The sequence below is a fragment of the Cryptosporidium muris genome, genomic scaffold (assembly GCF_000006515.1).
Source record: "Cryptosporidium muris RN66 scf_1106632353999 genomic scaffold, whole genome shotgun sequence".
Lineage (NCBI taxonomy): Eukaryota > Apicomplexa > Conoidasida > Eucoccidiorida > Cryptosporidiidae > Cryptosporidium > Cryptosporidium muris.
In genome coordinates this window covers 1,162,908-1,189,089 of record NW_002196571.1, presented here as the reverse complement: position 1 = coordinate 1,189,089, position 26,182 = coordinate 1,162,908, and the positions used below count along the sequence as shown (strand labels likewise).

General features: G+C 24.5%; 9 protein-coding genes across 9 annotated transcripts, besides 51 other annotated features; 4 read left to right on the top strand and 5 right to left on the bottom strand.

The window, feature by feature from the left end:
• Window positions 1-10: part of a sequence feature (AT_rich) that runs on past the window's edge.
• A 136-nt stretch (window positions 11-146) lies between these two features.
• CMU_027640 (uncharacterized protein) lies at window positions 147-1,697 on the top strand (the record flags this gene model as incomplete). Its single annotated transcript, XM_002140067.1, has 1 exon — window positions 147-1,697. One exon carries the CDS (start codon window positions 147-149, stop codon window positions 1,695-1,697), a length of 1,551 nt encoding a protein of 516 aa, XP_002140103.1.
• Window positions 425-461: a sequence feature (AT_rich).
• Window positions 696-829: a microsatellite.
• Window positions 1,234-1,274: a sequence feature (AT_rich).
• Window positions 1,635-1,657: a sequence feature (AT_rich).
• Window positions 1,690-1,992: a sequence feature (AT_rich).
• A 44-nt stretch (window positions 1,993-2,036) lies between these two features.
• Window positions 2,037-2,069: a sequence feature (AT_rich).
• Window positions 2,070-2,181: a sequence feature (A-rich).
• On the bottom strand, window positions 2,150-4,022 carry CMU_027630 (ATP synthase F1, alpha subunit, putative; the record flags this gene model as incomplete). Its single annotated transcript, XM_002140066.1, has 2 exons — window positions 2,150-3,033; window positions 3,224-4,022. 2 exons carry the CDS (start codon window positions 4,020-4,022, stop codon window positions 2,150-2,152), a joined length of 1,683 nt encoding a protein of 560 aa, XP_002140102.1.
• Window positions 2,260-2,318: a sequence feature (AT_rich).
• Window positions 3,035-3,094: a sequence feature (AT_rich).
• Window positions 3,122-3,176: a sequence feature (AT_rich).
• A 152-nt stretch (window positions 4,023-4,174) lies between the features above and the next one.
• Window positions 4,175-4,196: a sequence feature (AT_rich).
• A 111-nt stretch (window positions 4,197-4,307) lies between these two features.
• Window positions 4,308-4,378: a sequence feature (AT_rich).
• A 22-nt stretch (window positions 4,379-4,400) lies between these two features.
• Window positions 4,401-4,432: a sequence feature (AT_rich).
• A 153-nt stretch (window positions 4,433-4,585) lies between these two features.
• Window positions 4,586-4,628: a sequence feature (AT_rich).
• Window positions 4,629-4,717: 89 nt separating this feature from the next.
• Window positions 4,718-4,749: a sequence feature (AT_rich).
• Window positions 4,750-4,770: 21 nt separating this feature from the next.
• Window positions 4,771-4,807: a sequence feature (A-rich).
• Window positions 4,808-4,850: 43 nt separating this feature from the next.
• Window positions 4,851-5,149: a sequence feature (AT_rich).
• Window positions 5,150-5,222: 73 nt separating this feature from the next.
• Window positions 5,223-5,292: a microsatellite.
• A 191-nt stretch (window positions 5,293-5,483) lies between these two features.
• Window positions 5,484-5,519: a sequence feature (AT_rich).
• A 36-nt stretch (window positions 5,520-5,555) lies between these two features.
• Window positions 5,556-5,615: a sequence feature (AT_rich).
• A 154-nt stretch (window positions 5,616-5,769) lies between these two features.
• Window positions 5,770-6,040: a sequence feature (AT_rich).
• A 58-nt stretch (window positions 6,041-6,098) lies between these two features.
• Window positions 6,099-6,196: a sequence feature (AT_rich).
• An 82-nt stretch (window positions 6,197-6,278) lies between these two features.
• CMU_027620 (casein kinase II, alpha subunit, putative) lies at window positions 6,279-7,319 on the bottom strand (the record flags this gene model as incomplete). The annotated part of the gene is made up of 1 exon (XM_002140065.1): window positions 6,279-7,319. The coding sequence occupies one exon, from the start codon at window positions 7,317-7,319 to the stop codon at window positions 6,279-6,281; it is 1,041 nt and encodes a 346-aa protein (XP_002140101.1).
• A 697-nt stretch (window positions 7,320-8,016) lies between these two features.
• Window positions 8,017-8,059: a sequence feature (AT_rich).
• A 9-nt stretch (window positions 8,060-8,068) lies between these two features.
• On the top strand, window positions 8,069-8,593 carry CMU_027610 (uncharacterized protein; the record flags this gene model as incomplete). Its single annotated transcript, XM_002140064.1, has 1 exon — window positions 8,069-8,593. One exon carries the CDS (start codon window positions 8,069-8,071, stop codon window positions 8,591-8,593), a length of 525 nt encoding a protein of 174 aa, XP_002140100.1.
• Window positions 8,194-8,226: a sequence feature (A-rich).
• Window positions 8,594-8,719: 126 nt separating the features above from the next.
• Window positions 8,720-8,784: a sequence feature (AT_rich).
• A 49-nt stretch (window positions 8,785-8,833) lies between these two features.
• On the bottom strand, window positions 8,834-11,425 carry CMU_027600 (uncharacterized protein; the record flags this gene model as incomplete). Its single annotated transcript, XM_002140063.1, has 1 exon — window positions 8,834-11,425. One exon carries the CDS (start codon window positions 11,423-11,425, stop codon window positions 8,834-8,836), a length of 2,592 nt encoding a protein of 863 aa, XP_002140099.1.
• Window positions 9,365-9,405: a sequence feature (AT_rich).
• Window positions 9,490-9,555: a sequence feature (AT_rich).
• Window positions 9,577-9,684: a sequence feature (AT_rich).
• Window positions 9,737-9,780: a sequence feature (AT_rich).
• Window positions 9,974-10,008: a sequence feature (AT_rich).
• Window positions 10,138-10,161: a sequence feature (AT_rich).
• Window positions 10,369-10,539: a sequence feature (AT_rich).
• Window positions 10,840-10,883: a sequence feature (AT_rich).
• Window positions 11,215-11,267: a sequence feature (AT_rich).
• A 151-nt stretch (window positions 11,426-11,576) lies between the features above and the next one.
• Window positions 11,577-11,597: a sequence feature (AT_rich).
• Window positions 11,598-11,609: 12 nt separating this feature from the next.
• Window positions 11,610-11,645: a sequence feature (AT_rich).
• A 181-nt stretch (window positions 11,646-11,826) lies between these two features.
• Window positions 11,827-11,846: a microsatellite.
• A 43-nt stretch (window positions 11,847-11,889) lies between these two features.
• On the bottom strand, window positions 11,890-13,806 carry CMU_027590 (5'-AMP-activated protein kinase catalytic subunit alpha-1, putative; the record flags this gene model as incomplete). Its single annotated transcript, XM_002140062.1, has 1 exon — window positions 11,890-13,806. The coding sequence occupies one exon, from the start codon at window positions 13,804-13,806 to the stop codon at window positions 11,890-11,892; it is 1,917 nt and encodes a 638-aa protein (XP_002140098.1).
• Window positions 12,209-12,238: a sequence feature (AT_rich).
• Window positions 12,615-12,676: a sequence feature (AT_rich).
• A 53-nt stretch (window positions 13,807-13,859) lies between the features above and the next one.
• Window positions 13,860-14,080: a sequence feature (AT_rich).
• Window positions 14,081-14,439: 359 nt separating this feature from the next.
• Window positions 14,440-14,470: a sequence feature (AT_rich).
• Window positions 14,471-14,565: 95 nt separating this feature from the next.
• Window positions 14,566-14,590: a sequence feature (AT_rich).
• A 44-nt stretch (window positions 14,591-14,634) lies between these two features.
• Window positions 14,635-14,656: a sequence feature (AT_rich).
• Window positions 14,657-14,847: 191 nt separating this feature from the next.
• Window positions 14,848-14,876: a sequence feature (AT_rich).
• An 11-nt stretch (window positions 14,877-14,887) lies between these two features.
• Window positions 14,888-16,648, top strand: CMU_027580 (eukaryotic aspartyl protease family protein; the record flags this gene model as incomplete). Its single annotated transcript, XM_002140061.1, has 2 exons — window positions 14,888-14,894; window positions 14,949-16,648. The coding sequence occupies 2 exons, from the start codon at window positions 14,888-14,890 to the stop codon at window positions 16,646-16,648; spliced, it is 1,707 nt and encodes a 568-aa protein (XP_002140097.1).
• Window positions 14,896-14,933: a sequence feature (AT_rich).
• A 32-nt stretch (window positions 16,649-16,680) lies between the features above and the next one.
• Window positions 16,681-16,757: a sequence feature (AT_rich).
• Window positions 16,753-21,264, bottom strand: CMU_027570 (calcium binding EGF domain-containing protein; the record flags this gene model as incomplete). The annotated part of the gene is made up of 1 exon (XM_002140060.1): window positions 16,753-21,264. The coding sequence occupies one exon, from the start codon at window positions 21,262-21,264 to the stop codon at window positions 16,753-16,755; it is 4,512 nt and encodes a 1,503-aa protein (XP_002140096.1).
• Window positions 17,715-17,771: a sequence feature (AT_rich).
• A 370-nt stretch (window positions 21,265-21,634) lies between the features above and the next one.
• On the top strand, window positions 21,635-25,942 carry CMU_027560 (C2 domain-containing protein; the record flags this gene model as incomplete). The annotated part of the gene is made up of 1 exon (XM_002140059.1): window positions 21,635-25,942. The coding sequence occupies one exon, from the start codon at window positions 21,635-21,637 to the stop codon at window positions 25,940-25,942; it is 4,308 nt and encodes a 1,435-aa protein (XP_002140095.1).
• Window positions 24,702-24,730: a sequence feature (AT_rich).
• Window positions 25,629-25,664: a sequence feature (AT_rich).
• A 14-nt stretch (window positions 25,943-25,956) lies between the features above and the next one.
• Window positions 25,957-26,019: a sequence feature (AT_rich).
• Between the last annotated feature and the right edge of the window lie 163 nt (window positions 26,020-26,182).

Genomic DNA, 26,182 nt, shown 5'->3' with positions numbered 1-26,182 from the left:
ATTATATTAAGATCCCTAATATAATATGGAATATATATGGTTCAATCAGATATTTATAGTACTTCTATAGGAATTAATTATTGAATAGATATAGAATTATTGATATAAGTTACTTATTACAGAAATAATCCCATTTTAACCTGAAAATGTATATAAATAATGGGATAACACTTGGAAGTATTGAACGAATTATTATAAAATGGAATATATCAGAAGTTAACATACCAGTTATTGTGCAACTTAGATTAATATTTTCTAAAACTGAAGAGAAAATATATTCTCTAATATTGGATTATCTCCATCTTCTAAATGGAAAAGTTTGTAATAAAAAGATTGATTGTACTATATGTAAATTGATTAAAAATGAATTTTTAGATGAAGATATAAACGAAAAGAGATATTCATTAACATTAGGGACAAGTTCAAAATATTTTTTGAATAATTATAAAGAATATAAATTAGGCGATAATATTAAACTAATTTGGGATATTAAATCTGAAGAAATCCATTGTAAATCTATTGGTATATTATCACGTAGTACATTTTCAAGTTTTATATTTCCATCTTCTATTTTTAAATTATCAAATGTAAAATATATGATACTTATATTAAATGCAACAAATGGTCATAATATTTGGAATTCAGAACAATTTACAATAGATCAACTTAGTAAAGTTAATGATATAGATAAACTAAACAATAATATTGAAGATTATATTTATAATAATAAATATAAAGTATTAGTAACTACTAGTAATAAATCTATATATTATTTATCTTTAAATGACAGTAATATTAATGATAATAATTTGAATGGTAATAATGAAAAGATTTTGGATAAAAGGAAATTTTCAAGTAAAATTTTGATCGAAAAAAGCTTAAAACTCCACAAAATATTAAAATCTTATAGAAATGAATTAATAAATATTAGAGAAAATAAAGAGAAATTTAATAAGAAATTAGATAATTTTGTAGATAATTTAGATAATATGACTCTTATTAAACATGATCATAATAAAAAAATAAGTAAAAAGAGTACAAATGATAATAACTTTTCTAAAGATACAAATATTGAAGAATATCAAGAAAATTCTAGTTATCCAACTATATATAAACCAATATTATTTAGTCCACTAATACATGATGAAATATTGTCAAATATTAAAGAGTTAGAAGAAGTATGGAAAATGAAGATAATGGAATGTACAAAGTTAAGACGTTTTATATCATTACATATAAAATCTTTTATTAATATTTTATATAATCAAATTTATCCAATTAAAGTACAATATAAAACAGGATGGCTTATGATTAGGGATGTACCATTACCTCCAATAAATGTATTAAATAATTTAGATACTAAAGAACAACCAGGAATATCAATAGGTCTTGGTTATTGTTTACACTATTTAGATATATTATGTAAGATATTTCAACTATCTTTACCAATAAAACTAAAAATTCAATGTTCTTTTTGTTTTGTTGATAATTATCCTTTATACTGTCATCCAGATATAATGAAGATGGACTTTATTCAAGCTTTAAATATATTAAAGAAGGTTTTCACTAATGACATAGTGAATGCTTTATTAGATGATTCAAATACATATTTTAATACTCAATTATTGGATAAGAATTATAATTTATTTATATTTATCTTAAAGATTATCAGTCTAATAAAGTTACGAGATAATTAAAATTATACTTTTTAATAGAATTATATAATAAATATAAGATTATTATAATCAATATTAATGTAATTTTTGAATTTTAATATATAATTATTATAATTAAATTAATTTAGATAATCATAATAGGGATATATAAGTATCAAGTATCTATAAGAAGTTATATTTTACAAAAATTAAAGTTAATATATTGTAAAATTTCTTATATTTAAAAAAAAATGGAAATATATATTTAGATAATAGTATTATTTTATATATTAATATTTAGATAATATATAAGTTAATTTAATAATTTTCTTATTAAAGATTTTAATTCAATAATAATAAACTAATGTAAATATAGATCTGTTATTTATATTAAATTAAGATATAAATAATAAATAATCTTATTAATATTTATATTTTCATTATTTTATTGAAAGTAATTTTATATTTGTATTATTTATTATAATATTAATGTTTTACTTTTTATTCCTTTCTTCAAATTTATGTTGCTCAAAAAAGTGATTGATTGCTTCCTTAAGTTTTTCTTCTACTTCTTTTGAAAGTTCTTTATCTTCTTCTATAGGACTTAATATATCTTTTTGATAATTATCTTTTAAAAATTTAAAAAATAAATTTTCAAATTTTGGGATTTCAGTGAGTTTAATATTATCTATATATCCATTGATACCAATATATATTATAACAACTTGTAAACTTGTTTCTAATGGAGAATATTGTTTTTGTTTTAAAATTTCAGTTAATGTGGATCCTCTAGTAAGTAACTTTTTTGTAGATTCATCTAAATCAGATCCAAATTGTGAAAATGCTGCAACTTCACGATATTGAGCTAAATTTAATTTTAGGCTATTACTAACTTGTTTAACAGATTTCAACTGAGCTGCAGATCCAACTCTACTAACAGATAATCCAACATTAATAGCTGGTCTTATTCCCTTATAAAATAATTCACTATCTAACATTATCTGACCATCTGTTATTGATATTATATTTGTTGGAATATATGAAGACATATCTCCAGCTTGTGTTTCAATTACTGGAATAGCAGTAAGTGATCCTCCTCCACGTTCATCACTCATTTTAGCTGCTCTTTCTAATAAACGGCTATGTATATAGAAAATATCTCCTGGATAAGCTTCTCTACCTGGTGGACGTCGCAATAATAAACTCATCTGACGGTATGCAACTGCCTGTTTAGAAAGATCATCATAAAAAATAATACAATGTTTACCATTATCACGAAACCATTCACCCATAGCACAACCTGTGTATGGAGCTAAAAATTGTAAAGGAGCAGGATCAGAAGCTGTTGCAGCTACAATTATTGTATAATTTAAAGCATCTAAAAAAGAAAAAAAAATTAAAATTATTTTATTAAATTAAAAATATATAAAATATAAATTGGCAAAAGCTTTTGCTGTCTTCAAAAGAAAAAAAAAAGTAATAATAATATACTATTAAAATATATTAAAATTCAATAATATTGACTTTTTTTTATGCCTGAATATATTCGATTTTCTTAATTTACTTACCATTTTTTTCTAAAAGTTTAACTATTTGTGCAACAGTAGACCGTTTCTGACCAATAGCAACATATATACAATACATCTTATCTTTATCTTCTATTTTAGAGTTATAATAGCTATATTTTTGGTTTAAAATTGTATCTATAATTAAGGCTGTTTTTCCAGTTTGCCTATCTCCAATTATAACCTCTCTTTGACCTCGTCCTATTGGGACTAAGCTATCTATACATTTTATACCTGTTTGTACTGGTTCATGAACAGATTTCCTGGGTATTATTCCTGGAGCTTTAACTTCAACAAAACGTCTTTCAGAATAAATGATATCTCCTTTTCCATCTATTGCATTACCAAGAGCATCTACTACACGTCCCAATAATCCTGTTCCTACTGGAGTATTAACAATAGTTTTTGTTCTTTTAACAATATCTCCTTCTTTAATACCTCTATCCTCACCAAAAATAACTACACCAACATTATCGGATTCTAAATTTAGTGCCATACCCTTAACCCCTGAAGAAAATTCTAACATCTCACCATATTGAACATTTTGTAAGCCATACACTCTTACAATACCATCTCCTACAGATATTACATGGCCTATTTCACTTATTGACAGGTCTAATTTTAAACCACTTATTTTTTCTTCCAAAATTTTATTTAATTCAGGAATACGTATTGAAGAAATAAGTTTATAAATTGAATACATATATAACTTTTTATATCCATTTAAATTTTTATGAACAAAGGTTTTAAATAAAATTGGAGCTAGTCTAGAGCTAAGTGAAAAATAATATCTGCTATTCATTCTAATTAAGTATCCAAAATTATCTCAAGTGTTTTATATTAATATATAGATATTTATCTGAGTTAGGATCCCAATATTTTTAGTCTGAGTACTCTTGATTAACTCTTTACAATATATTCTATATCATATATTGAAAGATTTTATTCTTTCTGATATAAAATTATTATATAAATAGTTGTAATGGCATTAATACACAATTAAAGATCTTGTTATAATAATTAAAATGTCAAAGACTTATACCAATAATCCAAAAAATGAGGTTGCAAATAAACCCGCTTAATAGTGTTTATTATAAAATTTTTAATAATAAAAAAATATCATTATGTAGTATTTATTTCGTTATATATATAATAAAAGACTTGTCTCCATAGTTAATTGTAATTATTAAATTATCTTTAAAATTTTATTATGTGTTGGGTGTAGTGTTATACTTGTTTTTGTTTATATGCATCAGCTACATTATTTGGATCTGATAAAGTTAAAATGAGAAAATTTATAAATCAGATATTTAGTAAAGAAAATGGAACAAAAATAATCATTACACTATTATATATTGATTAGAGTAATATTTAAATTCTATATTTTATTATTTATTATAATATTTTAGAAGGAATGATATATATTAATTAGGAATCTATTAACAGAAATATATGTCTATATAAATCTTCCAATATATTTTATAAAGAAATAGGATCTATTATATATAATTATTAAATTATTAAATAATGTTACATAAACAAATAATACCTTTTTTTTCTTTTTCCTTTTCTTTTTCTTTTTCTTTTGGGTTTATTCTACTATACTATAGATACTTATCTAATAATTCAGAAAATATTAATTAATTATAATACTTAATAAAAATTAATATAATAGAGATATATATTTAAAGTTAATTTTAAATATAAAGTTATCTGAGTTTGAGATTTCTTATTATTTAATGTAACTAATTAAACTACCAATTAAATAATACTTTATTATAAATTAATATTTTTCTTAGACTGCAATATTCTTAATAAATTTGATAAAATTACTATTAGTAAATATGAAGTTTTTATTATTATATTTATTTGTTAATATATTCAAAATAAAATTTATATTTCTTATCATCTAAATATATATATATATAAGTATACATCTGTAAATTTTATTTTAATACTTCTTTATATTATGTAATTGTTCTAGTTATACAAATAAGAATGTTTAGATTACAAATAAAGTTGAACTAAAATTAAACAATTTAAAATAATCCAATTAAATCAAACTATATTAATAAATATATTATTTATTGATTATATGGTAAGGTAGAAGATTTAGCAACTTAAGTAATATTATATAATGAACTTAAAACTCCAATATAATATTCCAAAAGTAACAATTATCTTATTAATTCAATTTCTTAAAATAATTTAGAAAAAAAAGAAATAATTGAACTGTTAGATAATACTAATTGTTTATTCATTCAATATAATATTTAAATAGTATATTATCAAAAATATTGTAAATGAGAATATATAATCCCTTATTAGAATATGGTTTATATTTAAATACTATCAATATATGATAAATAAAAATATATTCTGTTATTTAATAAATGAAGTGAAATAACCAATCAATTTACTCATACTTTTTATCATTAATATAGTATTTATTAGCTAAGTTAAAGAATTATCTATTTTAATATTTCCAATGTTTTATATTTAACTAGCTCTTTGCAATTTTGAAGTAAAAAAAAGAAAAAAAAGTGATGTATTTTTATACTAATATATATATCCAATTATTTATTTTAAAATATTAACCTCTTATATTTACTAAATTATATTAATATAAATATTTTGTAAACAAATTACAAATTTACCCTTTCTTATTCAAATTAATCTTCAAAACATTTTAAGTTATAAAGATATTCCCATATTTAAAAAAAAAAAAATTAGTATTTTTTTTATTTAAATAAATATATTAATAAAGTAGTGAAATTATACAAATATATCTTTATTAATAATAATAAATCATTTAAATATCCAGAAGATGTGTAGTTACTAAAGATGATCCTAATTAAAGTCTTATCTATCATATTCCATTAAAATAGTATTTATAGAAAATAAATAACCTTTAGATATTTTAACATATCTAAACTATAATATAATAATAATTTCCATATTTTGAATAAATATATTCCTTTCAAATATATACTTATACAAACATATCACTTTACAAGTTTTTAATAGTTTCAATATTCGAATATTCATATTTATTCTATTAAGATTTCATTATAGAATTATTCTTAACTTTATTTTTAGCTTCATCTTCTAAACGAACTTGATCAAAATAAGGGTGAAGCATAGCTTCTTTAGGTAAAATTCTTTCTGCATGATCATATACCAACATTTTATCTAATAAATCAAGAACTGAAGGATTTACAAAATGTTGATTCTCATTAGTTAAAAATTTACTCCAAGGCTTTCTTGTATGTCTACCAAGTAAATCATCAAAATATGGTTCTAATTGTTTTTTATATTTTGCAAGATATTCAAATAAACCATCAGTTCCAAGTACACGAGCAATTTTGACAAGTTGATCATTATTATCTACCCCACAAAAAAATGGATCTCTTTTAAAAACAAGTCCAGCTAAAACACAGCCAAGACTCCAAATATCCAGTGAATAATCATAATATTGAAAATCAATTAAAAGTTCAGGACCTTTATAATATCTACTAGCAACCCGTACATTGTAATCTTGTCTTGGATGATAAAATTCAGCTAATCCCCAATCAATAAGTCTTAATTCTTTCTTATTTGGATCAATAATAACATTATGAGGTTTAACATCTCTATGCATAATACCTTGAGAGTGGCAATAATCAAGAGCTTTTAATATTTGAAATATATAATAGCGTATATCATAATCGGAAAAAGTTGGAAATAAACTTTTAAAGTCAATATTTTGTAGATGTTCAAATATCAAACTAATAGTGCCACTGCCTGGATCCTTTATTATGTCCAACAGTCTTATTATATTAGGGCCTCCATGTAGATTATATAAAATCTTTATTTCACGTTTAATTTTCTTTCTTTTAACAGGTCTTAGCACTTTTATTACCACTTTTTCATTAGTTTGAATATTTATACCTTCAAACACCTCACTATATTTACCTCTGCCAATTTTTTTCACAATTTCATAATTGTCAGGGAAACTATACTCAATTTGTAAACTTTCATAGTCCCAGTATTCACGAGGCCTATATACATTTACGTCTGAGTATAGACGAGGGAGAGGCCATCTATTTGAGCTGCTCATTAACAAATTCAATTAATTGTTAGAGCTCAAAATCTTGACTCTTAATAATTTTTTTTTGAAAAAAAAAAGAGGAGAATTCTCAAAAATTCTATATTTTCTATCTAATATTAGGATTAAGAAAATTTAATCTTGTCAAAGAATAGTTAGCGCTCATTGTCAACCGTCTTACATCAGTATATTAAATGCAAACCTCGGAAAAAGTCACTGCAGGCTCTACAAGTCAATATATACAATAAATATTTTAAGTATTAGACATCTACTTTTAAAAATTAAATATGTAATTTGAATGGTCCCATTTTTTTTCTGAATTATTACGTCTTCCTTTTCTTTTTATTTATGTTTACTTATAAAATAGTGTAAATTTTAGAAATAGACAACTTGATCAAAACAAAAATATATATCCTAAGAACTTCTAGTCACTCCACCCCAACTTCACTGTAGAATCATTACTTACATATCTTTATCTCTATTTATTTAGAGACATTATTTAAATAAGAGGGAATAAATAGAAGGGGAAGAAAAAAAAGTGAAAAAAAAGAGAAAAGGAAGAATTCCAATATTAATTTATTATCAATAAAATCCAGGAAAAGTTAGGAACTATGGCGCCATGAAATGCACGATTACGTTTTTACTCATGTTGCAATACAAAAGAAATAGAAAAAATAACCAAAAAGTTATCTTGATCAATTTTCTTGTGATAATTTTTTATATAAATTTTTTCTATATTATTTTGAATATTTGGAACAAAAATGTTAACTGGAGCAGCAGATTCAGCTCGTAATATTTTATATAGAGCTCAACAAAAAGTACAAGAGACTACAGAATCTTTTAGTCCACAACGTTGGTTCAGCTTCTTTATTTGTATTACCACGTCATTCTTATTTTTATTTTTATCATTTTTATTTTTGCCGATGGTTGTAGTCTCACCTCATAAATTCGCTGTTCTGTTTACTCTTGGGTCTATCTTCTTCATGGCTAGTTTTGTAGTTATGAAGGGTTTTCTTGGCTTTATGAAATATTTAACACAACGTGAAAGACTACCATTTTCATTTATTTATTGTGCAAGTTTAGCATTAACTCTTTATGGTACATTAGTTATAAAGAGCTATTTGCTAACTTCATTATTTTCATTAATTCAGATTATTGCATTAGCTTCTTTCTTAGCAACAAATTTTCCAGGTGGTTCTTCTATGATGACTTATATTGGTAACAATATACTAGGTAATATAAAACAAAAGTTATCTTTCCAAAAAGATTTACCACTTCCAATTTAAAAAGATTATTTATAAGATTATTATGGATGAATCTATAAATTGTAAATTTGATGAATATTAGATTACTATTACTATTAGATAATAATATTAATATTTCACTGGAAATTTCATTTCCGAGAATTTCTCTTTTTTTTTTTTTTTCATTAATTAACTTAACTTAATAAATATATTAATTACAATATACTTAATAAGAATAGAAGTGGACAATTTTTTTAATAAAGAAGAAATTAAGTTATATTCCTATAAATTATCATTGCTATCAAAACTAGAAGATGTTACAGATAGAGAATTATCAGAATATAATCTTAAATCTTGATTATTCAATGGTACAAATGGTAATTTGATAAATGGAGTTATTTTAAGAATTCCATTATTATTACTTAAATTATTGAGAACTGTACAATTTGATTCATTCTTATTAATCATATCTTTATTTGACAATATTTGATCTGGTTCTAATTCACTTACAACATTATTATCTTCATAATCAGCTTCAATACCTACTTCATCTTCATAAAGTAATGGTAACCATCTTTGACACTTCTTAATATTAGGTTTACAAACAGTCTGATTATTTATATTATATTCATCAAACCATTCTTTAATTTGTGTGATTATTGTTTTCAATAGAAGAGGATCTTTTTGTTGTTGAATTATATCCATACCTACAATTTTTAAAATCTTGTGAAGAGGATATGAAGATACTTGTTTATATCCATAAAGACTTTTTTTTGATTTATCTTTAAGAATTGGAATTATTCTTCTATATTGTTTATTAATTATAAGTATTTCTATTATAATATAAATATTTTGTAGACGATTAGCCATATCTAAACATATTTGTCCTAACCATTCTAAATTTAAATAATTTAATGACTTTGTAGAACTAATTTGAGAATTTAAATTTATTTCATCTAAATATTTTTCTTCATTAATATTAAATTGATTATTATCTTTTATTTCATTTATGGGATCTGATTTGGATAATTTATTTATATTATTTAAATTATCATCTAAATGGTATCTAATTAAATTTGTTTTCTTTATTTTATTATATTCAGTATAAAAATTAAGTAATAATAATAATAATTGATTAGAATCTTCTATAATATGATATTGTAGTAATTGTCGTAATAACAATGGAATTTTATAAAATAATATTAGTTCAATTATTAATTTATAAAATTGAAACTCAGGAGTTATATTCACTTCATACATTACTTGTAATATCTCTAATAAAATATTTATTGATCTAGGATATGAATTACAAAGATTATTATTTAATACTTTATTATTTGATTTTTCAAATTCTACAAATTCTTGAATATAATTATAAAAATCATTATTCCAATTTTTACGATTAAATATAAGTGGAAGTACTTTTAAATTAATTTCTTTATTATCAATATTATTAAGTGGTAAAATTATTTTCTCCATTATTTTTCTATTAGACAAATGAATCTTATTAAAACTTATATCATATTTATTGTTTGAAGAATTAAAATCTTTTTTTGAAATAAAAATTAATAGATTACAACCATTTCTTAATATTAAATAAATATTATTAACATCTGGCAATTCTGAATATTTATTTAAGTATCTTATAGATTTAGTATCATCACATTCATCTTTATCTATAAATGAATCTAAATTCATTAAATCTGATTTATTCTTGATATTAATAAAAATATTATCAGAGCAATTATCTTCATATAAGCAAGGTATAATATAATAATATTGTTCTAAATTATCTATATTTGAGTCACTTTCTAAACTTTTATATTTATTATTCTTTATATTTGGTAATAATTTTATATCATAAAATCCTATAATATTAAATAAATTATCATTGTTTGATTTTATAGAATCATTTTTATTGCCTTCTAAACTTATAATAACTAAAATATTATCCAATAAAAATAATGAAAATTTTTTAAATTTATTATCAATATCTAAAACTAAATCAATGTTATCTTGATTATATAAATCTCTTAATGATACCCTACCATTAAAATAGTCTAAATGAGTACAAAAAATGTCACCATATAAATTTAAAATAATTACTTCATCACTTTCAATTTCTCTATTTAATAATAAATCTAAATTTTGTGATTTCTGAATTCCAATATTATTACTTTCAGTTCTTAAATATAATAGAGGAGTTAATGTATTTGGACCTACTTGTAGGACAATTGTCTTACTATCTAATTCATACCATGCATTATGACATAAAAATTCTTCTTGCCATTTTATTATTAAATTATCATCATTATATTCATATAAATATAAACCAATACTTGTTATTACCATTAATAATATATTAGTATTATTTGGGGTATCCCACCATAATAAACCAAAAATCCTTATATTTGTATTATTTGGATCAATAATTAGTTTTTCATATACAAGTGAAAATGTATTAGAAGATCCATTTAAGCAATATAAGCATAGATTTACTTTATTTTTAATGAATGCAACATATTTAATCACTTCATCTTCATTCATATTTTCAAAATTTGTTGATAATCCACTTTTTGTTCTTTTTTCATATAATATCATGTATTCGGGGATATATTGTAATAAGGGAATATCTAGTTCATATTTTATAATCTCTGTATTAGTTATTTTAAATAATTCTTTATTAGAATGATTATATATAAGTAAATTATTATTTGAATCTGCATAAAATCCAGTATATTCATTTAAATCTTCTCTTAAGAAAATATCCCCTATAATATTTTTATCATCTAAATTAGATATTTGTAACAATTCATTTATAGTTAAAAACTTGATCTTTTGTATTTTAAAATCTTCCAGTTTGTCTAAATACATTATATATTATGATTTCCCAAAACTATTGCAATATAAGGTATCATTACAAGAAAAAAGGGATGATATTAATAAGAATAATATCTACTTTTTTTTTGCTAAAGGTTTCTACAAAACCAGAAATAATATTAATGTGTGATTTTGCATACGTTTCTAATATTATAAAATAATTTAAGGACTATACCGCAAAAAATAAAAAATAAAAAATAAAAATAATTAAATACCGCCTGATACTATTTATAGCGGGAAATTCTGACTAATAGATATACTTTTAGATAATTCCTTGAATTAAATATTACAAAAATTCTGTAACATTAACAATTATATCCCCTCTTCTTCTTTTCTCGTTCCCCTCTCATTTAAAATAAAGAGGAATATAGAATAAGTATAATTTGATCATTTTAATATATATATATATATATATGCCTTTATATTGACTAGGATAATATCCTAACTATAATATCTTATTATCTTGTATTAATGTGATCATGATTATACTTTAAATTTGTATATATTTTAGTAGTTAATTTAAATGCTAAATATGCTGTAGTTAATAAGGGACCATCAATTACTTGAATATCTAGTAAATACTTAAATGAACATATTTTAAATAATTGTATTGTTATGTATGGACTTGTCATTATAGATAACTTAATATTATCTCCATAATTTTTCTGATCACTTAATTTACATTGAGGTTTTTCTTCTGATAAAATAATTGGTCTGCAACTTAGCTTATGTAATGATTGAAATCTCCATTCAAAATTAGATTCTTTAAGAGTTTTCAATATATTAAATATAATATTATCTAATTTTCCAGTAATTTCAAAACCTAATAACCAACGATTTTCTAAACTTGTTAGTAAATTAGATTCTGTAGATAAATTAATAGATAAAGTAGGTATAGTAGAAATTTGTATATGTGATGTTGGAGAATAAAGATGATTTTTCATATTATTCTGATCACTTTTATTATTAAAAGAATCTTGATTATTTAATATATTGTCTTTATCTAAATGGATATTTATTTCTGATTCTAAATTAATTGATTTTATTTCGGATTGTTCAATTTGTTCTTTTATATTAGGATCAGAAATAATATTTTTTGAAGAATCAAATAATTGTTTTTTAATATGACTTTTCTCTAATTCAGATTGCATTTTAATATTATCTATAGCTTCTGTCATTTTAGATAATAATAATTGAAAAATACTTTTTTGATTATTATTATTAATATCATATTTAATATAATTTGGAGATTTTTTTAAAAGATATTTACTATTAATATGTGTATTTGCAAATATTGGAATACGTGATATTACTTTTTTTTGAATTTCTCTTGGAAAAATTGAATGTTGACGATGATGTTTTCTTTGTATTTGTGCCCACATTGCACCATTTTCTTGCTTAATTTTATCAAAAAGTAAACAAGATGTCACATCATTATTGTTTAATTGATTATATGAATCTATTTTGAATAAATTTTTTGAAAATATTTTAGGCAAAAATAAATGATAATATTGTGGTTCTAAATAAAATGGTAAATTTTTTCTAAACCATGGATGACGTCTTATTTCCTTATAATTAATTCTTTGAGATGGATCTACTGTTAACATTTTAGCAATTAATGATTTACCAGCATCTGATATATGACCAGGCATATTAAAAATACCATTTCTTATTTTACGAAATAAATTACTAACATTTTCATCATCAAACGGTAATGAACCACATAATAATGCATATAAAATTACACCACATGACCATATATCAATCTCTGGACCAGAATAAGCCTTCCCAGATACTACTTCTGGTGCTGCATAATTTGGTGAACCACATGATGTTCTTAAAAAGTTACCATCATAAATATAACTAGATAATCCAAAATCACCTATTTTTATATTACATTGTTTATCTAATAAAATATTTTCAGGTTTTAAATCACGATGACATATTCTATTTATATAACAATACTCAATTCCAGATATTAATTGTTGAAATAATCTTCTTGATTCATTTTCATTTAGACGACCTTTTTGTACAATATAATCAAATAATTCACCACCATTAATATATTCCATTACCATAAATATATCTGAAGGTGTATCAATAACCTCATACAATCGTATAATATGAGGGTGGTCAATGCTTTGTAGTATACTAATCTCACGTCTAGCTTTATCATACATATCAATAGAATTAATTTTTGCCTTGTTCATAATTTTTATTGCAACATTATATCCTGTTGGTTCATGTTTTGCTAATTTTACTTTACCGAATGATCCTATCCCTAAAGTTGGTCCCATTATATATGATCCTAATTTATATGAATATATTGTTGATGAAGAGGATTTATTTGGAGAAGTTAATAATTCTCTTGTCATTATTTTAAAAAATTAGCTTTACAAATATATATTTCTTCAGATAAAGATGATGCAATTTTATAATATTTACTATATTATTTCTTTTTTCTATTTCTTAATATTATATTACTTATTACTTATTATTGTCCTTTTTAAATTATTTGAATGATTTGTATAATAATATTATTAGCATCAATTTGACTTCTTTATTAAATAATTATTTGAATTATGAAAGATTATATATATAAGATAATTTATTATTCTTCTTATTTTAAAAAAAAAAAAAATAAAATAAGTTGCATAAGAAAATATGCAACTTTATTACATATGTTTCAAATCTATTTTTAATGATTTATTTATACAATTGTCTATTTAGATACCACAAAATTTAATATACCAATAATTTATCAGTAAATATACATATATAAGATTAAGACCATTATAACTAGTCAATATCAAGAATATTTTAATATTAATCCATTAATAATCCATTAAAGGTAAAAATCTGTAGCGGTAGTGGTGCATCCTTATTCGCATTAAAACTCTTCCCACAACAAATGGAGCCGCTTTCGTAATAATATGTTGCTTATTTCATTTAATATAACATACTTTTTATTATATATGGAATGCATATTAAATAAAGTGCAGTCCAAGATTTTTATTTTATTATTAATATTAATTATATCATCTATAAGATTGAGGGATATTTCCTTTAATATCTATTTAAAGGTAAGGTAATTTTCTTCTTCCCTTACTTTATTATGAAGTTAATATAATTGGAATATATATAATTAATAATAATAATGAGAACTTAGATAAAATATTCTGAGGACTTGGGATATATTTCACTTTTTTTTTATTTTTTTTTAATGCATAATTGTAATTTCAATAATTTGAATTTACTTAGTCTTCAGTATATATTAAATATATAGTACATTTAACCAATATAAAGTAATATGGACTTTATAATAAATAATATAACTGATTTAATATAATGTTGATGACTTTTTGTAATATATATTTTTGAAATAGAAATATATAACTGTTCATTTATTATAGGACTTTATAATAATAAAGTATTTTAATAAATTGTTACCTAATAATGGTGAGTTATTTTTATTAAAATTAAAATTGAAAATATAAATATTCTTGTTTTCTTTCAGATGAAGATATTTTAATAAAAAGACCACATATATATTTATGTAATTTATTAGGATATGATGATATATCAAATATATGTTTTTCTTTTATTGAATATAATAATTATATAGACTTAAGTAAGTCAGATAATGAAGTGAGTGATTTTACATCAGAAAGTTTATCTGAAGATATATTAGAAGATATGGAATTATCAAGAATTTCCATAGATAATTTTCCATTTAAATCAAATAAGGGTGAGATTTTAAAACCGAAATTAACTAGATACAATGTAAAATTTGAAGTTGTTGAAGTAGCAAATATATCATCTGTTAATGAAACTTTAAGTAGTAAATATCCATTATATAAAACAAATACAATTATTCCAATATTTGAAATTAAAAACTCATTATTTGTTGGACGTATTGGAATTGGTACACCACCTCAATATTTTTGGCCAATAATTGATACAGGAAGTAGTAATTTATGGATTATTGGTGATAATTGCAATCAACCAAGTTGTCAAAAAGCTAGACGTTATTTACCATTTACTTCTAGTACATTTAGACTATTTGAACCATCTAGAAGATTATCAGTAATGTTTGGTACTGGCAAGATATATGGTAGATTAGCATATGAAGATATTATATTTGGTAATTTTAAACTAAAAAATCAGATATTTGGTATGGTTGAAGAAGAAAAGAATACTGAAAGTATTGATATCTTTGATACAATATTATTTGAAGGTATTATTGGTCTTGGATTTTCTCATATGTCTGCAACACCAAATTTACAACCACCTTTAATGGAGAGATTAGAAGAAGAAGGAGTTATAAATCAAAATATTTTTGCTTTTTATATAAATGATTATAGATTAAAACCTTTAGTTTCTGAATCAGATGCATTGTCAAATCCTTCTGCATTATTATTACTTGGTGGAGTTGATGAAAGACTTTATAATAAACCTCTTAGAATGCTTCCTGTTGTTCGTGAACATTATTGGGAAGTTGAATTAGTATCTTTATATATTGGAGATACTAAATATTGTTGTGATTATGGTTCTTTAGCTTATGAATGGCAAAAAGATCAGGATGAATATTTATTTAAGAAATATGGACTATATGAGGATTTATCAATGGATTATTTTGTGGGTAATAAAACAAAAGATAAGAAATCAATGACTGGGTATGTAATATTTGATTCTGGTACATCACTTTTCACTTTGCCTAATTATGAATATCATTATTTTATTAAGAAATATCCACCATTTGGTGATTGTTCCCAACTTCACTTAGATGGCAAAAAATTAAGTAGTAAACTTTATGATTACTTTCCTTCAATAACATATGAATTTATAAATAATACAAAAATAGTAATAACTCCAGAAATATATTTGATTCCGGATGAAAATGGTAAATGTAAACCTGGTTTTATGCAAATAGACATTCCTGGTGAATATGGGCATGCATACATTTTAGGTTCCCTTTTCATGAGATCTTATTTCACTGTATATGCAAAGAATATTCCAAATATTGGATCAGCTGTTGGAATTGCTAAAGCTATTCATAATAAAGAAACACGTAAATATATTTTTTCTAGATTAGCATCCCAAAATCAGACATTTGTTATTCCTGATGATGATGAAGTTGAAGAATATTGGATTAAGCGTAATGGTAGATTAGCTGAGACTTGGAAATTTGAAGATATATTGAATTTCTTTGAATAAATTATAAGGTTAAGATCTTATTTATGTCATTGATATTTTTAGTTTATCTAATTTAATTAATATTTTATTAAAATATATATGTGTAATTTACTTTATAGTAAATTTTAATGACTTCCTGACATACTTGAAAGTTCTAATGAAAATATTTGTGATTTAAATGGATTTAGGTCATTACTTATACTTTCTTTATAATGATTTAAATCACTTTTTTCTATTTCATTGCGATTTTGATTTCTAAGACAACTTAATAAAATAATATGGAGAATTACGGTGAGAATTATTAGAAATAATGATATACACCAAACAGAAATAGTAGTAAAGATTAAAATTCCAATTGGATTCCCATATGGTGATATTTTTAGATCATTATATGTACTTTCAGGAAATAATGATAATAGAATTTTATCAATAATATTTACAGATTTTTGTTCTACCAAACCAGATATAATTTTTGTAGGATTTACTGTAGAACCAAAAATATGTCCGAAGTAAGTTGATGAATACCATTTTGAAGAACTAGTAGTAAATAAATCAAGTAATTTAATTCCATTATTTACATTATTAAATGAACTGTTTTCTGTTATATTATTTACAGATTTTTTATTTTTGTAGAATGATGGGAATATGTTTTTATTTTTATAACCTGAATTTTCAAGTAGATGTATATATATTTTTATAGTCTCATTTATTGGATTAATCCATAAACTAGTTATTTCAATAAGTTCATTTGGTATATCTAATACTTCTATAATAGATTGTTTAAATATGTTTTTTATTGAAGCATAACCAAGCACTTTTAACTTTTCAAAAGAAGCAGATAGTTCAACCTGAATTGCTATATCTCCTCCTGTTTTTGGTGAACAAATATATCCATTTCCAATCCAACCGACTGGACAGGAGCAGATAAATGAGCCAATAGTATTTGTACATATTGAATTTAAGCTACATTGATGAGATTTTATTATACCAATCCGACTATCACTGTCAATTTTACATTCATCTATGTCAACACAGATTGGTTTTGAACTTAATGATAGAGCCATTTTATATCCCGTTTTACAACCACAAATATTTTTTAGTGTAATATTTCTATTATATAAATCATTATATAAATCATTATTTTGACTATAGTTGCTTAAACAATGTAATCCTTCAGGACAAGAATAAGCTTGTGAATAACTATTTTCATAATCTGAGCATAAATTATCTTTAATACATAGTAATTTTCCATCTCCATGAAAACCTTGCTTACATTTACAATCAAAACTACCTTTTTTGTTAATACAAACTGCATTTGGGTGACATGGTCTTTTTAAGCCTGATGGGGTTACAACATGTCTTTTAATAAATGAAAAAGGTGAATTTAATATATCTGAAATTTCTTCACCTCTTTCAATACTAGGATAAACTGCTTCATTAAAATTATATCCATTATATAAGTCACCTTCAGTTTGTTCATTCTCTTCAATTATCCATTGTCTTGAGTGTTCAGAACATTCATCAATATCTTCACAATTATGTCGATATAATATCTCACCTGTAGATCTATTTATTAACTTTATAATTTGATGACGATACCCTAGTGGGCATATACAATAGTATTTATTAGAATAACTTGAGCGTCTACAAACTGAATCCTCCCAACATTGTTCCGATAAATCTAAATTGTTTGGAGTACATTGAACATGTGAATTTGGATTTATTATATATTTCTGTTTATTAGAAAGAGGATATTCGATTTCAAACTTTGGAAACTCATCTTTTATATTACCACAATCATTTATATCTTTTATGCAGAAAATATCACATATTCCATCATTTATCCATTCATCCAAGCATTCTCTAGTAAAGTTTTTTCCATTAATTGATATTCCTAATGTAAGTAAATTATCAAGTCCATTTGAGTATTCACTATAGCTACTAACAAGTATTCTACTATAACTATTTAAACTAGGTTCAATATCCATTATATTTAATTTTATAGGACTAATGAAATTAAGGCTATTATTTTTAATATTAGTACTTTCATTACCCCAAATAAATATAGCATGATTCTGAATATATGTTATTAATTTGACTTTTCTAGATTTAATAGAATCAGTATCATATCTTGATAACACTTTTATTCCAAATGATGGTGCAGTCATACTATTTAATATATCTGATATTATATTATACACTTCTTGAATTTTTTGTATCATTTCATTAATATAAATTGAACTAGTACTTGATATAGGTTCAATATGATAAACTATTGGAATTAAAAAGCATGGTTCATTTTCAGGACGTTCAATTACTCCACCTGGAGTCGATATATACAAAGTTTGAGATTTTTTCAAATTACTTGTATCTTTGTTTGAAATTGTTAAGTATGCCATATATCCATTTTTCAATTCTAGATCTTTTAAAGTTTCATATAACATAAAGTGGCCAATCATATAATCATTATTATAATTAGACATTATTGTTATATTGGATCTATACCAACAATTTAAATGATCACAAGATGATGGTTTGAAGATCTTAACTCGTGGATCTTGATATTCATTATAAGGTTCTTTATGCACTAAAATTTTCTGTTTAATCTCATAAGCAAATGTTCTCCATTTAATATTAATGATACCTTTAGACTCAACTTTATTAAGTATTATGGAAGAGACAGGAATAGTTTTATTTAGAGTACCGAGTAGAGGATATGATATAATTGATTGAGACATAATAGTGTTATTACTCATCTTCATCACAATATATTTTGAATTTGAGTTGTTATCTTCAATTAATTTCACGCTTGTTTTCAAATCAGTAAATTTTGGTTTCTTTTCTTCCCCAAATTTACTACTAAAGAGATTGCAGTACTGGCCAGGTCTATCCCTTGAAATATCATTAATATACTGTCCCCATTCAGATTTTGATTGTCTCATATATATAAGAGATAATTGTTTTGCAACTCTTGTATTACTACAACTAATAGATTGGAGGACATTAGGGAAGTACAATGATATACCTGTCCAAAGACTATCGTTACCTAATGATTCATCTATCGATAAACTAGTTTTGTCCCTTTGAATATTAACACTTACAACTTGCATATTATAATATGAATTCAGTGTTAAAGCTAGTAACTCCTGTATAGTAGTATCTAAAGCAATCTCTTCTGCTAGATAGCCTCGCAATTGCTCTAGCATATCACCCAAGTCAAAGCAGCTACAAAGATTTATTATGTCGCAATTTTCAATTTTACGAGAATTTAAAATAGATTTTTTTATTATTACACTAATATAATCACCACCACAACGGTATAGTAGAACTATCAAGTTATATAAATGGTTCATAAATATATCTAGTAAATCCGTGTTTATTGCTGATAAAGTTAGTGGATAACTCTTAGCATGTAAAGAATACCCATATACAATTCTTGAAACATATTCTAGTGGAGTAGCTGCTCTGTATGAGAAAACTTGTGAATTATTATTATTTCTATCTTTTAATTCTGAGTTCTTACCTATTGCATTAGTAGAATATGATATTTTTGTTGCTGGATTTATAGTCCTAAAATTCCAACCATGTCCTGGTTCATTATCTTCACTTGCTAAAATATAAGCTGCTAATGGTCTCATTATTTCTAATACATCATATTGCATCATTAAACAAGCATCAAAACCTAACACATCAAATACAAGCTGATTTGTTGCTCCCATTCCGTTTTTTGATCCCCTAAGACTATTATTAATTCCATCTTTTATTCCTCTATACATTTGATCCAAATGCATACCAGATCCATCTGCATTATCATGGTCATCACCAAATCCAACCCATCCAGATCCATGATTCCATAGAGTTAGTGCTAGATGTAAAGATGGAAACATGTCAAGTGAATTGGTGATAAAATTCGAGAGTACAGTAGGTGAATTTGAATCTACTTCTTCTAAATCGTCTATTAATATCCATACAAATGTAATTCCCAATTTTTCTTCAAGTTCTTTATTTAGCTTCCACCTATATAAAATATATGCCCCTGTAAAATTTTGGTTAACTTGTTCTTGTTTTATATTTATCTTACTTAGCCCACTTTTTGGACAAGAGATAATTGGAACCATAACATCTTTGTTTGTATAATCTTTACATCTATCAATGTATACTACTAAATGCACGTAGTTTACTGTCTCTGGATGCAATGGAGATGACATTTCAGCTAAATCAACTAAAGCCATTGATTCAAGATTATTATCAGCATGCATAAATACTAGGTGTGTCCAAAATCTCTCTTCTATTTCATTTATATTTTTGGGTAAACTAGAACATATCTCACTATATTGAGATTCCTCTATTGATATTGACTCACTAGCATGCCTCTGTTGAGTTTTCCTATTATTTCTAGGTGTTAATTTGTTATAAATGTTAGTATTATTGCTTGTATAAACTTGAGAGGATAACTGAGTTCTTTTAATTGTGAACTTACTCTCATTATACGAGTTTACTGTACTTTCTAAAGATAGTGACAATTCTTTCGAGTAATTTTCACTGTTAGTTATGTTAATATGTCTAAAAAATATTAGTAAAAAAATAAACCAGTATAAGTGCTGATATTGATAATTATAGTGTTGATGTGTTACCATCTTGGAGATATTCAACACTTCCTATGAATAATTTGAAGGCATTAAGAATACGAACTCTTATTAGTTAACTTATTAAATAGAATAAATAAAGGATTTGTTTACCTTAAAATTAGCTCCATGTTTATAGTAATTCCTTGTAAAATATCCTCTTGCATGCAAATCGTTATAATATTCAAGGTCAGCCGATTACAAACTTTGCATGCAATAACCGCCGCTATTATATGGCGCCATTACCACTTACGTGGCTAAAAAAGTATTCAACTATAGGTAATCCTGGCAAAATACTACAAATTAAAAATTTTTATTTGGAAAATAGTTAAATGTGAAATTTACTAGGAGATAATACTGATTTATCAATTATATAACTTCAATGGATACTGTAGGAGCTATGAAGGCTGTTGTAGGAGCTGTTGGATCTAATATCGTTAGTTCAGCTAAAGATGCTACGAAACATGTAGTTGATAAGTTTCGTCAAAAGACAGGAATAGCTTTAAATACAGAAAAAAGTTATCACAAAGATTCGAATGATGGAATACAACCATTTTTAAGTGAAGCTGATGATTTGGAAAGCTCCAAACAACAATACAAGGAAGAAAATGAGTCTTTATATGAGAATGAATCAAAGAAACTTGAGAAAAATGAAGACTTAATATTTGATTTTAGAGATAGAGTAGTTTCTGAGCAGGAATTTAATAAACTTTCTCGGCTGTTAAGTAGGAATATAACACTTGCAAATAGACTAAATACATCATTAGAAAAACAGATTTGGCTAACTCCTCGACGATTTAGAACTACAATAAGATCTGTTCAGATAGATAATTTAACTGAAAATATCTTTGAAAATATTTTTTTGGAATTTCAATTTGGTGGAACATTAACTGAAGTTAGATTAATAGATACAGAAAAAAATACTGAAGTACCAAGATTATTAGGTTATCCTCCTTGCTATCAATTTTATACACATTCAGTCAATATTAAACCTACTAGAGTTCATAATTTAGAGATAGAAGAAGATGATATTATTGGGAATAATTCTGTAGATATTGGTGTAAATGAAACATTTGAATGGCGTGGGAGTTATATACATTTAGAAAGGGAGTTATTTCGTATTATAGCTTGGAAAAATCATTCAATGACAGTCAATGAGCTATTGGCATATCATGAGGATACTTTAAAAAATTATGCAACTGGAAGTGTAAGTCAGATGTTAACCCTATCTAAGCATTCATCTAATGGAGTTTTATCTATATTTAGAGTTTCTTTACAAATTGTATTTCAGGAAATATATGACTTTCAGATAAATTTGGCACAATTTTCATTAAGGGTGTTAAATGATGAAGATAATGAAATTATGAATACTGAGAATGGCCATGAAATTTGTGAAAAACACCATAGTGTAAATAACTTAATATCAAAGTATGAATTGGGTAAAGCTAACGAAACTGAGAGTAGTTCAGAGAATGACTTAGTTTATTCAAATATGCGTGAATGCCGATTAAACTTTTATCTACCCTCTTATGGTACTGATAACCCTTTTCCATCTAAGTGCCAATCTCAGTGGTCTACCTGTGGAAGGAAAAATCTGAAGATACTTAAATGGGAAAACATTGGAATGATCCCATTTAGAGGAACAATACATGAACTAGAAAGGAACCAGTTACATTTCACATTACAAGTGAACCCAGATAAAAGTAAATTCATCACTCTAAAGTCACCAAGTAGCTATAGTGGAGTACTAAACTTGAAAAATATTATACATTATCCATATGTACAGGCTAAAATTGATTTTTTAGATGGTGAAGTTGGTATATTAGAGGGTAAGATAGAATTTGGAAATATTCCAAAATATCAACAGCTTGGGAATATCTTAGAGATTGACGATGAATCCAAATTATATTTAATTGTAAAGATACTACGAATAGATAATTTAATGAGTAGTTTGTCTGATAGTTATATATTACAGGATAAAGAAGAAGAAAGTATAGATGTATATGTACAAGTAACATTTGACGGAAATAAAAAGGAAACACCAATTATTTCAGGTTCACTACATCCTTTATTTCAAAGTGAGCTCACTTTTGTTTTAGATGTAATTTCTCCAACTCCTCAGTTGTCTAAAATGAGTGAAGATGACTTAATAAAGCTACTTGAAAGTAAGGGGCCAATTTTGTTGGATGTATGGAGAAAAACGAAATCTGTAATCAATGAACATTTAGGCTGGGCAGAAATCAATTGGAAGGATATATTGATGAAAAATAAGACTACAGAATACCTAATAGAGTCAAAATACCAGAATTTATCAGTTAAAGAGCCTTCAGAATACAATATGATTAACACTTCTTCTACTTTCAGAAGACTTGAATATCGCAAATTTTATGATCGAACTCTAGGTAAGGAAGTAGTTTATGAAACAAGGGTATATCAGGGCTGTTCAGAATTATATAATCTTGGTACAAGACCAGCAGAGTCAGACTTTAGTTCATATCGTCATTTACTGCTAACTTCACCTGCAGTGCCAAAAGTATACGTTGAAATATGGACTAAGCCAGACTTCAGTATTTTACCTTGTATACAAATATCATTGGATGGGACTGTATCACAAAATCTGCAGAATAGATTAAAGCAAATCGTAGAATTGTCAGATATTGGAATATCATTAAGGCAACAATTGCAAATAAGATCCAATATTTATTATTGGGAAAGTCTAACAAAGCGTTTAGAAGCATGGGGTCGCCAATTTTCATATTATGGAATTGATTCAAGAGGGGTTAAGCATTTATTACCATCATTTATTCAACCACTAAAACCATTGCCTGGTATTACAAATGCATCAAAAGTACATCATTTTATTCATGCATTTCCATTTCTACCAAGTAGCAATAATTCAGTATGGAGAACACCAGATTTATTTCTGTTATCAAGACAGGGAACACAGTTTGATCATGCATTATTGCATGTTTGTCTTTTAATTGGATTAAATAAGGTAGCATTTTTAGCCTGTGGAACCCTATGGAATAGAGATAAGTATACATGGGTTATAACTATGCACTATGAGTATAATGAAACAAAATCAAATGTGGGGTCCCCAACTGGGGAAATAAATGAAAATCTTAAAAATTTAAAAAAAACAACAAATTCAGCAAAAAAGTCACCAAAAACTTCTTCAAATAGCATTTCTCAAAGGGGATTAAAATTTTATGCTTTGTTTTGGGATACAGTTAAACATGTTGTATATAGATTAGATAATATTATAAAAGATACAGAGGCAAATAACTTCTTAAAATGGTTAAGAGAAGAAGAATATGATCTTTCACTATTATCCTTATCAGCTGAAGAATTTTTGTTAGCAGAAAAATTAAAGAACGAAGGCAATCCTATAAATTATAAACCTAATTTTTGCTTAAAAGTAACTAATAGATTGCCATATCGCACCTTAGATATTATTTTTAATAATAAAAATATATTTGCAAATATTCAGTCAAATGGTGATCCAAATAGAATATCATATAATATAGCTGATATAAATTCATGGTTCCCTTTTTTCCCAAAGAAAAATCTTGACTACAAATCTTTAATTAATGAATCTATTCCAGTATACTCTTCATCTAATCAATCAACTTTACAACTTCCAAATACAAATTCTCTAGAAAAAAAGTTAATTAAACCTATAACTCAGTTAAATTCACATATTTCACCTAACTTTACGTGGCCAGAAATTAGCCTAGGTTATAATCATGAGATAAATTTACAGAACATTGATGGAGAAATTCATGCAGTAAACGATATTAATCAAGATATAAATAATGGTAATAGTAATGAGATTGATATGTATTGTAGAGATATTATAGATGAAATAATGAAATATGTACAGGTACAAAGATTTCAGAAATCACGAACAATCGGAACTAGATGGAAAAATGATAGTGCAACTGTTGGATATTTGAAGCTGGGCTTAAATTTACTTCACAAATGGGAAACATCAGACCCATATACTACAGATTACTACAAAAATAGGGAAGATTTTTTGAATTGGAGAGATTCTTTATTATCAACATTACCAAAAAAGTGTCGTATGAAATATGCTATTCTAACATTCCCTTGTAGCATACCAAGATGGATAGCTCAACAAATATGGCTAAAGTGCCCATTTTTATCAAATGAAACTGATAAGAGAAGCTTTTTTTCATTGGCTATTAATGTAATTTCCTGGCCTAATAATATAAAATCTATACATATTATTATTCTTGTAATACATCCACTAAAACAGGCTCAACTACGTAAATTGAAATTAGTTGAAGATTATAAAATTAGAGTTATTAATGAAACTGCAGTTTTAAGAAATACCAAGCTAGAAACAACTTCAGATAATAAAGTTTTATTAAATAAAAGTAAAATAATAAGAGAAGATCAAGATGGTGGTAATATTACTGATCATGATATATTACCACCATTTCCATCATCTGTAATTATTGACTCTAAAGATGAAGAAAAAAATGTTAGTGAAGTATCTCAGACGTTGACATTAGATCAAGATGAGGGTCTAAGTAATAGTGTAAATAAACAATATAATTTAAATAATGGAAATATTGGAGAGAACAAAAAATCCAATAATCAGAGTAGGTCATCATCACAGTTATTCTCTGAAGATGAACCGGAATTTAAAGTATTAAAACCTTAATATTCATAAATTCGATTATAATAAAATTATTATTACTTTTTTAGTTTTTTTTTTTTTAAAAAAAAGAAAAAAAAAAACTGAACTAGAACTATAAAATCAAATTATTTAATTGTTATTCGATATATTGTATTCAATAAATTTAATACCTAATTTGATTATATAATAAAGCTTACTAAAATATGATATAATTCATAAAGGTAAAATACAACTTTTTATAAATATAACATTACTAATATTGAA